Source organism: Rhinoderma darwinii, chromosome 10 (assembly GCF_050947455.1).
Source record: "Rhinoderma darwinii isolate aRhiDar2 chromosome 10, aRhiDar2.hap1, whole genome shotgun sequence".
Lineage (NCBI taxonomy): Eukaryota > Metazoa > Chordata > Amphibia > Anura > Rhinodermatidae > Rhinoderma > Rhinoderma darwinii.
The window spans coordinates 48,589,403-48,605,387 of record NC_134696.1 but is presented as its reverse complement, the minus strand read 5'-3'; the positions used below and the strand labels follow the sequence as shown (position 1 = coordinate 48,605,387).

The 15,985-nt window shown below is 45.5% G+C and overlaps 1 protein-coding gene across 7 annotated transcripts in view; it reads left to right on the top strand.

Moving 5' to 3' along the window:
• KASH5 (KASH domain containing 5) overlaps positions 1 to 15,985 on the top strand; it is a 91,724-nt gene that overhangs the window by 18,110 nt on the left and 57,629 nt on the right. For 6 of the 7 annotated variants that reach the window (XM_075839869.1, XM_075839870.1, XM_075839864.1 and 3 more), the window contains exons 4-6: positions 7,105 to 7,285; positions 10,101 to 10,171; positions 13,083 to 13,137. In XM_075839869.1, coding sequence (XP_075695984.1) covers positions 7,105 to 7,285; positions 10,101 to 10,171; positions 13,083 to 13,137 — 307 coding nt within the window. The remainder of the gene's footprint in view (positions 1 to 7,104; positions 7,286 to 10,100; positions 10,172 to 13,082; positions 13,138 to 15,985) is intronic. The other variant, XM_075839868.1, reaches the window with a different exon arrangement.

Sequence of the window (15,985 nt, the reverse complement as noted above, 5' to 3'; positions counted from 1 at the left end):
GTCACCGCACCCGTTCCTGCGGTTCCGCCTGCTACACTTCCTGTCTGTACCGGTACCAACCCCATGTGTTTCTTGCCGCTACCTCCACGCTATGACGGAGATCCGAGGTCCTGCAGGGGATTTTTTAATCAGTGCCTGATCCACTTCAGACTACATGCCAGGTCCTTCTGTTCAGATGACGTCAGGATCGCCTTCATCATCTCTCTCCTTACTGGCAAAGCCCTGGCATGGGCCAATCCTCTGTGGGAACATCAGGGACCAGAGACCGCTCGATCTTTGAGGAACCTGGAAGAGTTTCTTCGGCTGCTGCATCTTTGCTAACCCTACACCAGGGAGACCTCTCCATGGGCGAGTATGCCATCCAGTTCCGTATCCTGGCTGCTGAATTGACCTGGAACAACGCGGCTTTGGTGGCTACATTCTGGCAGGGACTGTCTTCAGGGATCAAGGACGAGCTGGCTGCTCGTGATCTGCCATCTACCCTGGACGATCTTATCCTACTCGCCTCCCGTGTCGACATGAGGATCCGGGAACGTTCCCAAGAGGTTCTCCGGGGGAGAGAACTTCCCAGGCTTGATTCTGCTGTCCCGCATTCCTCCTCAGTCGTCCCACCAGTGGATCCGATGCAGGGTAATTTTGTCAAATTGTCCACCCAGGAGAAACAACCCAGACGCACTTCTGGACTTTGTCTGTATTGCGGCTGTGGAGGCCATATTGTGCGTCTGTGTCCCCAGAGGCCGGAGAGACCCCATTGCCTAGGATTGGTTGGAGAGACAACCCTAGGTGGAACGGAGTCTAACAGAGCATTCACTTCCAAATTGACTATTCCTGTGACCCTGGTATCCGGCGAGAGGACGCATCAAGTTTCTGCCTATCTTGACTCTGGCTCTGCTGCAAACTTCATCCAGAAAGAGCTGGTGGATCATCTTCAGTTGCCCACAGTTCCCCTGGAGACATATTTGGCTGTTGCCTCAGTTAATGGACTGCCTCTGCCTGATCACATCATCTCTAAAACCAAGCCGTTGAAGCTCCAGGTTGGAGTACTTCATTCTGAATTTATTTCTTTCCTTGTTTTGCCCAAGGCCATCAATCCTGTTCTGCTGGGCCTGCCTTGGCTTCGACTACATGCCCCAGTCCTGGACTGGAATTCTGGAGAGGTTCTCCAATGGGGCTCCAAGTGCCATGGTCGTTGTCTGTTGCAGATCCATCCTGTCAAGCCTCCTCTGCTACAGTCGTTGGCGGGATTGCCTTCCCAATTTGCTCAGTATGCCGATGTTTTCAGCAAAAGGGAGGCTGGGACTCTGCCTCCACATCGGACCTATGACTGCCCCATTGAACTGGTGCCTAATGCCTCTCTACCCCGTGGACGGGTATATCCTCTCTCCTTGCCTGAGTCTCTATCCATGTCGGCCTATATCAAGGAGAATCTGGAGAGGGGATTTATACGAAAATCTTCCTCCCCGGCCGGGGCTGGATTCTTCTTTGTTAAAAAGAAGGATGGATCCCTTCATCCCTGCATTGACTACCGGGGCCTCAACCTGATCACAGTCAAGAAAAAATACCCGTTGCCACTCATCTCTGAGCTGTTTGATCGCATACGAGGGGCCAAAATTTTTTCTAAGCTAGACCTGCGTGGGGCTTACAATCTAGTCCGGATTCGCCGGGGTGATGAATGAAAGACGGCATTTAACACCCGGGACGAGCACTACGAATACCTAGTGATGCCCTTCGGACTGTGTAACGCTCCCGAAGTGTTTCAGGAGTTCGTTAACGATATCTTCTGGGATCTACTCTATGTCTGTGTTGTTGTTTATCTCGATGATATTTTGATTTTCTCCCCAGATCCGACGACTCATTGGAGGCATGTCCGTCAGGTTCTACTACGATTGAGGGAGAATCATTTATACGCCAAGTTGGAGAAGTGCGTCTTTGAGAAGAGCTCTCTGCCCTTCCTGGGCTACATCATCTCGGATCAAGGCCTCAAAATGGATCCTGACAAAGTGAAGGCTGTCCTGGAGTGGCCACGTCCCCAAGGCTTAAGGGCCATACAGCGGTTCCTGGGATTCGCCAATTTCTACCGGCAGTTTATTCCTAACTTCTCTTCTCTGACGTCTCCCATCTCGACCCTTACCAAGAAGGGTGTGAACGCCAAGGTGTGGACTCCAGAGGCAGAGTCCGCATTTATTAGCCTCAAGAGAGCCTTCACTTCAGCCTCGATCCTCCATCATCCTGACGTATCTCGGCAGTTCTCACTGGAAGTGGACGCTTCCTCTGTTGGTGCAGGCGCACTTCTGTTCCAGAGGAGCTCCAAAGGGAAGGCAGTAGTATGTGGCTACTACTCAAGACTGTTTTCTTCTGCTGAGCGCAATTACTCCATTGGAGATCGGGAGCTGCTGGCCATCAAATTGGCTCTGGAGGAGTGGAGACATCTTCTGGAGGGCGCTGCTCACCCCATCCTGATCTTCACCGACCACAAGAATCTTACTTACCTTCAGTCCGCTCAAAGACTGAATCCTCGTCAAGCCAGGTGGTCGCTGTTCTTCACCCGTTGTCAGTTTCTGCTCCACTACCGTCCCGCGGACAAGAATGTGAGGGCCGATGCCCTGTCCAGATCGTTTGAGACGGAAGACTCGGTGGAGTCCCTTCAGACCATCATAGACCCGTCCTGCATTGTCACTGCTAATCCTCTGCAGGTTAGAGACATCCCTCCTGGGAGGACTTTTGTTCGGTTGGCAGACAGAAAAAGAATTCTCCGCTGGGGACACAGTTCTAAACTGGCTGGCCACGCCGGTGTCCGTAAAACCCAAGACCTGATTGCTCGTGACTTCTGGTGGCCCACGCTACCTAAAGATGTTCTGGACTTTGTCTCTGCTTGCACGGTGTGTGCCTCTAACAAAGTGACTCACTCCAAGCCTGCCGGCCTGCTTCAACCACTGCCTGTACCCAATGCCCCCTGGCAGCACATTGCGATGGACTTCGTCACAGACCTTCCCCCCTCAGCAGGATGTAACACTGTCTGGGTGGTGGTGGATCGGTTCTCTAAGATGGCTCATTTTATCCAGCTGACCGGCCTACCTTCTGCTCCTCGTCTGGCGAGTCTCTTCATTCAGCACATCTTCCGCTTGCATGGTTTGCCTCTTCACATCGTGTCAGATCGGGGTGTTCAGTTTACCTCCAAGTTCTGGAGAGCCCTCGGTAAACTCCTGGATGTGAGTTTGGACTTTTCCTCTGCCTATCACCCCCAGTCCAATGGGCAAGTTGAGAGGATCAATCAGATCATGGAAAATTATCTCCGCCACTTCATATCTTCACAGCACGATAACTGGGTACAGCTTCTTCCATGGGCCGAGTTTTCTTACAACAACCACACAAGCGAGTCCACCACTTCCACTCCGTTTCACATCGTGTACAGTCAACATCCCAGAGTCCCTCTTCCTGTATCAACTTCATCTCAGGTACCCGCTGCTGACTCTGCATATGGGGACTTCCTGCAAATCTGGCAACAGACCCGATCCTCTATTTTGTTGGCGGTAGATCGCATGAAGCGAAAGGCAGATACTAAGAGAAGAGAGCCGCCTCAGTATCTTCCTGGGACTAAAGTCTGGCTGTCCTCTCGGAACATTCGCTTGAGGGTGCCTTCATACAAGTTTGCTCCCAGGTTCCTTGGTCCTTTCGAGATCCTGCAACAAATCAACCCTGTCTCCTATAAGCTGCGTTTGCCTCCTACCCTCAGAATCCCCAACTCCTTCCATGTGTCCCTCCTGAAACCAGTGGTCCTGAACAGCTACAGCAAGACTTCTAGTTCCACTGTTGCTTCCTGCGGTCCCTCTAATGTATTCGAGGTAAAGGAGATCCTGGACTGCAAAAGGGTAGGAGGAAGGACTTTCTATTTGGTGGACTGGAGAGGGTTTGGTCTTGAGGAGAGGTCCTGGGAGCCAGAAGAGAACCTCAGTGCCCCTGCTCTTATTAAAAAGTTCCTCTCTCACTCTGGCCCCAAGAAGAGGGGGCGTAAGAGGGGGGATACTGTAGCGTCCATGGCCGCGGGCCATCGGGTTCACTCACCTCCCGAAGCCCGCAGCCATGGATCTGTGAGCGCTGGTCCCCGTCTCCCTCCTAGGAGACGCCAGCGCTCATTTCCGCTCCGTCCGGCTGTGTCCCGTAGGGTGCGCGCGCACGCTCGCGCCCGGCCTTAAAGGACCAGCGCGCGCAATAGGAAATCGTCATTATCATCAACTGCCACGATTTCCTTTTCTATAAGAAGGACCCTGGCCTTCTAATCCTTGCCTGAGCGTTGTTAGTTTTCCCAGTCTGTCTTGCAAATTGTAATGTCGGGGTAGGGAGACAGACAGGTGAGCCCTAATCTACCCGCCACTCAGTCCCTGCCTACTTGCAACGACCCGCCCTAGGCGACGGGGTACAACTGGGCGACGGTCCCTACACTCAATAGGTGCACGACAGACAAACAGACAAGGGTACAAAGAAGCCAGGGAAATTGGGAAGCTGCCCACGGGGACAAGGTGAGCAACAAGCGAAGTGAACGAGCCGAGTCAAACCAGGAGATGAGCGAGGTACAAAAACTCAGAGCAGAAGAGTGGTCAGTAAAGCCAAGGTCAATCACAAGCAGAGGATCAGTAGTTCAAGAAGCTGCAGAAGGGCCAGGAAACCAGCAGAGAAGAATCACAAGCAAAGGAGGAACAGGAAAGGCAGATATAAATAGACAGAGGGCGGGAGCTAGCTCCTTCTGGCCAGGCTGTGATAGGCTCTCCCACTCCTAAGCCTGCCATCCTGGGTGGTGGAAGATGGAGTCAGTCTCACAGACATAGAAGCAGGTGCAGATTGATTAACTATGGGCGTCGACACAGAAGTTGTGTCTGGCAGATCCTTTACACAAATGGTCCCTTAGTGTTTCCCGTTCCTGTTGTTACCCGTGCCTTGTTCCCCGTTCCTATTTCCCGTGCTTTGCCTTAGTATCAAGTCGTGCCACGTCCTGTGTCATCTGCCACGTCCAGAGGAATCTGCCACGTCCTGTGTCATCTGCCACGTCCAGAGGAATCTGCCACGTCCTGTGTCATCTGCCACGTCCGGAGGAATCCGCCACGTCTGGCGCAACTTGCGGCTCCTGTGTCATCCGCCACGTTTGGCGCCATCTGCTGCACCCATCTCATCTGTGCCAGAGCTGCGGCCACCGTCTGGACTGTTCAGGTACCCTTGTGCGGGACATTGTATTTTTGGGGTTTCCTGTGGTTTGGCCAACTGCCTTCCCGCTACGGCGGTACGGCCTAGTGGGTCCACTAACCCGCTTTGTGACAGCTGGAAATGGGCCTCTATACACCTATGTAGATATTGCATTCAAAACCAGACGTTTGCAGCTAGAATAGTCATTTAGCACATTAACAATGTATAGAGTGTATTTCTGATTAATTTAATGTTATCTTCATTGAAAAAAACTGTGCTTTTCTTTCAAAAATAAGGAAATTTCTAAGTGACCCTAAACTTTTGAACAGTAGTGTATATAAATATATGAATGGCACATACAAAAAAATATAATGAAATCCTGTTCCATGTAAAACCCAATCAAAAAACAAGGGGGCACTCCCTCCGTCTGGAAAAAAAAAGGTTCAACCTGCAGAGGCGACAAGCCTTCTTTACTGTGAGAACTGTGAGTCTATGGAATAGTCACCGCAGGAGCTGGTCACAGCAGGGACAGTAGATGGCTTTACAAAAGGCTTAGATAATTTCCTAGAACAAAAAAGTATTAGCTCCTATGTGTAGAAATTTTTTACTTCCCTTTTCCCATCCCTTGGTTGAACTTGATTGACATGTGTCTTTTTTCAACCATACGAACTATGTAAATACTATCGAGGCAGGCTATGCGGCTGCTATGGGACCCCATTTTATTAGGTAGTTAGAACCTGCACAGGGATGTTGTGTCCACAGGTGCTGCAATGTTAGTAAACAAAGTGGAAAATGTATTCAAGTCATGGGGGCACCAATACCTACTGTTAGGGATGGTTAGGAGTGTAGTCGTGCCAAGCAGCAACTGAAAGGGGCCCAATATTTATCACCTATGTGGCCCACCATCATTTATGTATGTCACTAACACTAATGCTGGCCATAGCCACTAGCTAATTTCCCTGTATCAACTACAATTTGACATTCCCTCAACATCTGAAGGATCATTCTAAATAAACATTATCTATATATATATATATATATATATATATATATATATATATATATATGCAAGGATATTTTGTTTATTGCTGCCTCAAGCGCAATTATTTTTACCTTTCTAGCTAAATAAAGAAATGTTAAAACAGTTTTACTGTCTGTGGTCGATTAGGGTATATTCTCACAAGCCAAATATCACCGGTAGTGCTCTCAGCTTGTTTCACCTTTAAAAGCTGCATGACCAAAAACCACACTGAGAAACTGTGGTAATTCGCCGTAAAAAGCAGCTTTGCCACATGGTAAATGCCCAAACAGCACACTAATATGCTATTCGGCAATTACGATTAAAATTCTGGTGGAAAGAAACATATATAGAAGACTTTCTTAATGATCTGATGGCTTATTAACAAGTTTATTTTAAAATTCTGTTTTTATTCTGTAATAAATCAGTCCCTCTAAACTTCCCTTCATTTGCCAAGAATTGCAACATGCTTTAATATGGTAACTTTTATTTCATCAAATACTTCTACAGTAGTGATATAATGAAATGTACATGCTATTGTCGAACAGCTTGTTTGTTAGTAGCGAACTGCCAGAAGAAATATAAATACATCACGCCTCCCATCCCATATTTTGCGGGATTGTCCAACAGACAGATCCAGGAGGGGGCAGGACTTATTTAAATGTACTGCAAAATTAGCATCTCTTGGAGGTTTTGTCTGCATTCGTAGGTGGATTTAGTCTATAAACATTAATTTGCACCGAAACAAGGACAGACAAAAGGCTGAAGTACAGCCTCAGCATGTAGACCTGCAACTGATAGTTATTGCTTCTGGTAGGTCTCCTTTCTTGTCATTGAGCCTGGTATACAGAATTAATGAATATATAGTTGAACATACCATATACTTATGTAATGTGTGTATTTATCTGAAGGGGTGGTGCCAGCTTTCCAGATCCTTGATTACTTGAAAAGTGTGACAGACCCCAGTCGTGATGGAAAACGTCTTCAATGTCTGAGTAACATGCTGGACCCAGACGGTCAAAGTATTCTGATAGATCTACTGACATTTCGTAAGGCCATGTCAAAGTGGATTGAAAGTTGCTGGATGGACAGGTTTGAAATTATTATATATTAGATAACTATAACAAATGGGCATGTACTACATCTATAAGAAAGACAGTTTCTTTACTAAAATAAAAGGGGATTCTTTATTGTAAGAGCAGTGTGAGTATGGAACTCTCTGCCAGTGGAAGTTGTCATAGTTAATTAGTTGAAAAAGTTTATAAGGGGTCTGGATGGCGTTGCTGAAAGTCATAATATTACAAGTTACATGTGCTAGATTACTGGATATGGGTCGTTGATCCAAGGATTTATTCTTATTGGCAGGTTTGGAGTTGTGAAAATGTTTTCCCAAAATAAGGAAAATTTACTTCTTCTTCCTCTTCATAGACTCTATAGAAAAACTGCTCCAAAACCGGCCGTTAAAAACGCAGCGAAAAACGCGACTTAAAAACCGTCTGAAAATCAGGAGCTGTTTTCCCTTGAAAACAGCTCCGTATTTTCAGACGTTTTTGAGTTTGTGTGTGCACATACCCTAATAGACTGAACTGGATGGACTTATAGCTTTTTTAGCCTTACATACTTTGTAACTATAATGATAACAAATAAAGGACTCAATGCTTACTTAACTATAAGGCCCCGTGCACACAGCCATAATTTTGATCCGCAATTACGGACCGTAATTGCGGATCAAAGTAAGGACCCATTAATTTCTAATGACCCGCAAAAAATAGGACGTCCTATTTTTTTATTTTACGGACCATGCTTCCATACTTAATAATGGTAGCACGGCCCACAAATGCAGAAGGACTGTCCGCAGCCGTCCACGTCCGGCCGTGTTTATGGGCACGGCCGTGTGCAGCGGGCCAAGAGTGACTGTTCGGCTAGGGACATCTTTCTATATGTTTCTTCTCACTACTGCCAACCTTTATTACATTGCATTTACCCCACGGAGAGTGGACAACATTACAATACAATGATAAAGGTTCACTACATCAGTACTTTTACCACAACAGAGATACCTTCTACAACATGCGTATTCTGTTATTAGAGAGAGGAGAGAGGCTTTGTAATGGTCGTCAGCACAACACAACAGCCCCCTTTCTATCTACATTCCAAGAATACAGATACTGTAGACAGCACACAGTGGGGGGAATAAGATTTAAAGCCTTTAACTATTTTAATTTATCGGAAATTTTACTATATATATTAAGAAGTGCACATCTCCTAATATAATTGGCGTATCTTTATCTGTCCGTGCAACACAAATGCACATCTACGACTGGTATGAGCAGGTGTAAATTTGCATAATAATTTACAGAAGTTTCTGGCATGAATTTTTTATAAATCTTTCATTTCGGTGGACCCCTTGCCCCTTCCTCTAAACTCAGTCACCTATTATCACCACTTTCCGAAAATGGTGAGAAAAGTAAAAAGTCACACGTTTTACTGCAACTATGGCATGCAAGAAAACCGGCGTAAATCTTGTCATATATTCCCCGTAGCATTCTGATAATAGTGCCAGGAATAGCAGACATAGCGATCAATCCTGTGCTTCCCTAGTACATATTTCGTTTTCCCATGTAAAAGATAAAAGATAAGGTCTAGTTCGGACTGAGAAGTTTTGTTTCAGTTTTTTCATACGCTTTTTAAACCAAAACAAAGATTGAAGTAGGCTAGGTGCACACACGGCTGTTTTTAAAGTGCTTTATTTTTCTTTTATCCAAAATCAGTATCCTAAAAAGAGGACAATTATAAGTGTACATTCACATGCAGTGTTTCTGTTACTGTTTTATTCACCTAAATGTGGTTTGCAGAAATCTATGTGCATGCTGCAGAAACAACACAAATTTGCATCAAATTCGCTATTAGTCTGCTGGAAAATCCACATAAATTACAAGTAGATTTTGTAGTGGATTTGCCACGGGTTTCACCCTATTCATTGCACAGGGTGCGCTTGAGTTGCAGTTATAAATGTTTCTGAGAACTGTATGTATATAAATGTATCTAAAGGACTTGCGTTTTTTCAATGCGGTTTTTATAGCGCTAATTTAGTGCACTTGTTTTGCGGTTGTCATGCTGTTTTTAATGCAGTTATAATGGACTTTTCAAGACCTTTCTGACCCACTTCCGTGCAATATGCTCGTGGGACGACCCACAGTTTTTCCAAGCAGTTCCACATCATAAAATTCCAACACCAGTAGTTACGATATACCCCATGAAAATAATAAGAGGACTGCTGCAGTTACCAACGCAAGTTGATTGCATTGATTTTGCAAGTCTAGCTTAATAGGCGTTTCTTAACTGCTACATTAGACTCCAAAATAATAAATAACAATTCATTTATCTGAGAAATCAATCGCAGATAGTTTCAAAGTTTCAAAACTGCAAAAAAATAAAAATAAATGTGTGCACCTCATCCACATGTATGAATATACACTTAGGCCAGGATCACACACAGTTTTGATGCAGTTTTTGATGCAGTTCTTGGCTACATTTTTTGAGCCAAACACAGGAGTGGACACAAAAGAAAGAAGGTACATCAGTCTTTTTTTTATACCTTTCCTTTCCTTTTGGATCCACTTCTGGCTTTGGCTGAAAAAATGTAGCCAAAAACTGCCACAAAAACGGCATCAATACTGTATGTGTGATCCTGGCCCTAGGATCAACTCTTGGTTTTATCTAGAATAAATTCTTAAAAACTGCTCTAAAACGGCAGTGTGAACCTGGCCTAATATTTCTGTGGATCCCCTGCATTAAAAAAGTGCAATATTCTGCATGCACCAAGAGTAGATTTTTTCGTTTTTTGGATGAAAAACCCTGTTCTTCTAGCAGCTTGTTTGGTAACTGACTATCTCTTGGTAATCAGGGATGTAAGTGGTACAACTGAAGATGAGATACGTTTGAAAGATCTACAGCCATCTACTGGTAAGATTGCAGGTAAATTTATTTCACTCCTAATCATTTCACTCCTAATTTTTTTTAAAATATATACACACATTGATATCCACACCCCCCAAAAATAAAAATGGGCAGGGCTTAACAGTAGAGTGTTAAAAGTACCATACACTGTAATACATAAGTATTGGAGTAAAAGGTTACCAGTAATCTAAGGCTATGTTCACACGGGGTCTTTTGCCGAGTTTTTTGACGCGGAAACCGCGTCGCAAAACTCGGCAGAAACGGCCCGAGAACGCCTCCCATTGATTTCAATGGGAGGCGTCGGCGTCTTTTTCCCGCGAGCAGTAAAACTGCCTCGCGGGAAAAAGAAGCGACATGCCCTATCTTCGGGCGCTTCCGCCTCCGACCTCCCATTGACTTCAATGGGAGGCAGGAGAAAGCGTGTTTTCTGCCCGCGGCGCTCAATGGCCGCGGGCGAAAAACGGCGCGATCATTGCTATTCACACGGAGTATTTTGGGGGAGGAATATCTGCCTCAAAATTCCGTTTGGAGCTTTGAGGCAGATATTCCTCCCCCAAAATACTCCGTGTGAACATAGCCTAACAGTCGGACTAAAATAAAATATTAGAATAAATGTAATAAAGTTTTGAATAATATTTAAAAAAATAAGAATTAAACAAAAAAGTTATTTCCTTTGACATTGCTGCGTCTTGTATCCAGTGCCACACAGCCCACCCTTCTAGATGGTGCCACGCAGCCCCCTCTTGTAGATGGTGCCACACAGCCCCCCTTGTAGAAGGTGCCACACAGACCCCCCTTACAGATGGTGCCACACAGCCCCTCCTTGTAGATGGTGCCACATAGTCCCCCCCTTCGTATATGTGGCCACACAGTCTCATTTGTAAATGTACCACACACCCCCATGTAGATGGTGTCACACAGCCCCCCTTGTAGATGGTGCCACACTGCCCCTCCTTGCAGATGATGCCACACAGTCCTACCTTGTAGATGGTGCCACACAGACTCCCTTGTAGATAGTGCCACACAGTCCCCCCTTGTAGATACTTCCACACAGCTCCCCTTGTAGATAGTGCCATACAGCCTCCCTTGTAGATGGTGTGACACAGTCCCGCTTGTAGATGGTACCACACCTCCCATTTAGATGGTGCCACACAGCTCCCCCTTGTAAATGATGCCGCACAGCCCCCCTTCTAGATGGTGCCACACAGCCCCCCCTTGTAGATGGTGCCATAGAGCCTCCCTTGTAGATTGTGCCACACAGCCTCCCTTGTAGATGGTGCCAGAAAGCCCCCCTTTTAGAAGGTGCAACACAGCCCCCCTTGTAAATGGGGCTGCACAGACCCCTTGCAGATAGTGCCACACAGCCTCCCTTGTAGATGGTGCAGAAAGCCCCCCCCCCTTGTACATGGTGCCACACAGCCCCCCCTTGTAGATGGTGCCACACAGCCCCCCTTCTAGATGGTGCCACACAGCCCCCCCTTGCAGGTGGTGCCACACAGCCCTCTTGTAGATAGTGACACACAGCCCCCCCTTGTAGAGGGTGCCACACAGTCCTGCTGGTAAATGGTACCACACCCCCATGTAGATGGTGCCACACAGCCCCCCTTGTAGATAGTGCCACTCAGCCCCACTTGTAGATGGTGTCACACAGTCCCCCTTGTAGATGTTGCCACACAACCCACCTTATAGATGATGCCACACAGACCCACTTGCAGATGGTGCCACACAGCCCTTGTAGATGTTGCCACACAGCCCTCTTTGTAGATGGTGCCACACAGTCCCCCTTGTAGATGGTACCACACATCCCATGTAGATGGTGCCACACAGCCTCCCTTGTAGATAGTGTCACACAGCTCCCTTTGTAGATAGTGTCACACAGCCCCCCCTTGTAGATAGTGCCACAGCCCCCCTTGTATATGGTGCCACACAACCCCCCTGTAGATGGTGCCACACAGCCCTTCCTTGCATAGATGGTGCCACCCCCCATGTAGATGGTGCCACACAGCCCCCCTTTGTAGAAACAAAAAATTAAAATGTACTTACCTAGACCCGTTCCCTGCACCACGCCGAGGCGGGACGCTTGCGTAGGCTGGCATGATCCAGTGATGTCATCACACCGGCCTGCGCTAGCGACTTCACCGGGCGTGAGGGGGCCCGTGCTGCCTGGCCCATAAATGTAATGTGCCGGGCAGCGCTGGCCCCGTAGCAGCAGGGGCCCTGAGAGGATGGGACAGCTGCAGAGCAGTCGTATCAAAACAGCTCATCGCTGCTCATAGGTGCCGTGTATGCCGGGAGGCTGCAGAAGCAATCAGCTGTAGTGTTAAGGGGCAGCTATACCATTGGCGCCCCCCCTTCCTTACATCCTAGTTGCACCCGGGGCCCATGCCCCGCCTGCCCCCCCCCCCACAGCTATGCCCCTGCCTGGTCCTGTAAGGGTTAAACTACAGTGTGCCCTAGTCCTGGTACTTTTGTATCTCTTTTTTTTTCCTTAACTTTGAAGGCCCTTTTACACGGGTCAATTATCGGGCAAACGAGCGTTCATATGGATGTTTGTTCCTGATCGTTGCCCTGTATAGGCTGATCGTGCCGTTTACGCAGCAATAAATATTATCGTTGTCGGCAGCACATCTTCTTGTGTAAGTCGACATGATGGAATTTTTTGAGAACGAGTTGAGAATGAGTGCTTGTCCCCTTGCATTGCTCCTCCTCTCATATATATATATATATATATATATATATATATATTATTAGTTGTTTTTTTTATGTTAGGTTATTTTCAGAGCTATATTGAAAAACACTGTATGTATGTTTCATTTTGTTTTGCATATTTTTCGGTTTATTGTGTAAACATGGACTTACATAGCAATGACTGGTATTCCTGATAGTTGAGGACATTTATTTTCCAAGTACTGTATGTTTTCTTCTACAGAGAGCAAGAGCACAGCGCAGCTAGAGGAATATGGAGGTTATTTTAATAGACACATGTAAGTTCACTACAAATAATGAATGTTGTAATGTTTTAGCCAGTGCACCTAGACAGGTTATGAGACCCCGGGACATAGTTTTAGAGATGTTTGCGTTCTATTTTTATGATAATAAAGATTTCTCCATCTGTAGAAACATTAACATTTTATTTCTGTAAATCACCAGCTCGTAAAACTTTGTGTATATAGTTCCCTTGCCAAAAGAATATGAATATTTTATATTCTACAGCTTTACTTATCCAGCTACTTCAACGCAATGAAAACGTGTAATTTAATTTTTGATAAACTTTATATAATGTATCAGTGTTATAAGTTACAAGTTAATTCCCAGAGAGAAACTGAAAACTCAGACTTGGCTCTGAGCATGATAAAAACTCACTCAGGTCTGAAGTTGAAGCATTTCATTGTGGCCAGAGCAGAACAGCTGTACAAGTGTTTATAGCCTGGTTTATTTTACACATTCTCTCATGTTTTTTTTTTACTGAGGGATCCCCTGTTTCTGACATGGAGGAGGGGATGCAGGGGATGTAGCCATCCCTGTATTATTGCACAGCACTGGCTAAACTGGCTGTTGTTGCCATGCCTACTGCAGTTAGTGAATACATTATTACTGATGGAACAGGGTTGGTATTCAGGTGAACCACACCTGTGTTTGGAAACAAGGAAGACCCTAAGGCAGGGTTCCCACGTAGCGTAAATGCTTCAGAATTTCCGCAACAGAATTCTGGGCGGAAATTGTGCAGCATTTACAGTAGCAGCAAAGTTAATGAGATTTAGATCATCTCATGCCCACGCTGCGAGAGAAAAAACACAGCAAAAGCGTTAATAAATTGACCTGCATTGCGGAATTTAAATCCGCAGCAGGTTAATTTATGCTGCATTTTCTGTGTTTTTCTGTTGCGGGTTCTCCCGATTGAATTCAATGGGGATGCAAATCCCGCAACAGAAAGTCCAGTTTTTTGACTAATTACGCAGCAAATATCTCAACTCATTAACCCTTTAACGACATGTCACGTACTGGTACGCGGCAGCCATTAAGGGGACGTATGGAGCAGGCTCACGGGCTGAGCTTGCTCCATACACAGCGGGTGTTATGAGAATTTTCCATTCTTATCAATATAAATTCAGGGATTCATCTGACTAAGTTGAGAAGGCGCTTCTTTTATTCTTGCGGCAACGTGACAAATGGCAGATCAGCAGTTGTCTGAGCTTCATCACATAAGCACAGGTTTATATACACATATCAAGGCGTATTGCGATTCAGACTAACTGAAAACCGTTTGTGGTTTTCTTGTCATATGAAATGTTTTACACCTCAGAATGAAATTAGGCCACATTTGAACTTCCTCTGGAGATTGCAATCTTTATTCAGAAGTTCATCCGCCTCACACTCTTACAAGTACAGCATATTTAACACTTTGTCAGCTAAAGCATTTTCTGAGAAGCTTGCATAGCTTAATGCACATTTAATTTCCATTACATGAAGTAAGAATAAATTTAGAATAAAACTTTCCTAACATTCCCCCCTGTTGTAAATTTATCAAGAAATGTTCTGTGAGACATCCAGGACAGGTTCTCTTCTTAAGTTTTCACCAATCCTTACATACTTCAGAATCTTGGTAGTCGTCATGGGGTGTTTCCAAGTTATGGTATATGTCCTTACTTGGAATCTCTTAGTACATAGTCTTTGTCACTGAGGTCACAATTAACCTTTGGATCAACCCGCTTATGCAGGGTATTGCACAACATCCACAAACAGTCAATATACTGGCAACAACAGCAATGGTCATGAGTACAGAGGTTACCAGGCCAGTCCATTTTCCAAACCACTCCTCAATCCATGAGGTGAAGATGTAATTTATTCCAGAGTTTTCCGCAAGCTCTTCGGACAGGGAATTGAGTCCTTCCAATGCTTTGGTAATACTACCATCAGGAGCTGTATTATTGGGAATAAAAGTACAACAGAAGGTACCAAACATTTTGAAAACACCCCCTTTTTCTGCTATTAACATATCGAGTGCCATTCTATTTCGCCATGTCATTAAAGCTGTAGGTCCCAACTGATCTGCAATGCCCTTTATTGCATCTCTGGTATAATTAACAAATCTCTGTTGATTGTGATAAATGTAATTAATCCAGTCAACATTCTTATTTATCGTAGACCACCAGCATGATGCAATCTGATTTTGGTCCTTAAACTCAATTGGCACCGCTCGGGGTACTCCTATTTTCTATGGTCAAAGGAACCTCCAGGGATAGACCGCTTATGGCGATTTAGATAGTCTTCAGGGCTTTTTCTCATTCTCTGAAACTCAGGGGCTGAAAACAAGTGGAATGGCATCAGACGCTGAACCAGAGTACAGCCTCCCTGCCAGTTGGCCTTCCTGTCTCCACATAGCCACCAGAGATCAGTCCTTGCCCTTGTCTGGTTGGTAAACCAATTAGATGAGTAATTACCATTATTGGTACCAATATCTATGGTGGTTTCACAAAACTCTTCAGTGAGGTTCCCTACTTTCTTACCTTGCCCATTACTCAGAAAGCAGGTGTAGTTGCCTGGGTAAGCAACTACTAAGCGAGGGAATTGATCTCTCCCTACGGGTGGGTACAATAAAGAGAGTGTCTTACATAATTGATCACATGGATTATATGATGCCTTATATAAAGATAACATGCATTGCAGACCTTGTGCGTTCTCCTTATCTGATAGCCTGAAAGGTTTAGTACACAGATGTGGCATAGCTTTTGCGTAAGCGATACAGTTAGTTCTATTATTTTGGATTGCAGTGTATCTCATGCAGGCTAACCATTCATGTTTATCACTGTAAGGCTGGATTCACACGAGCAT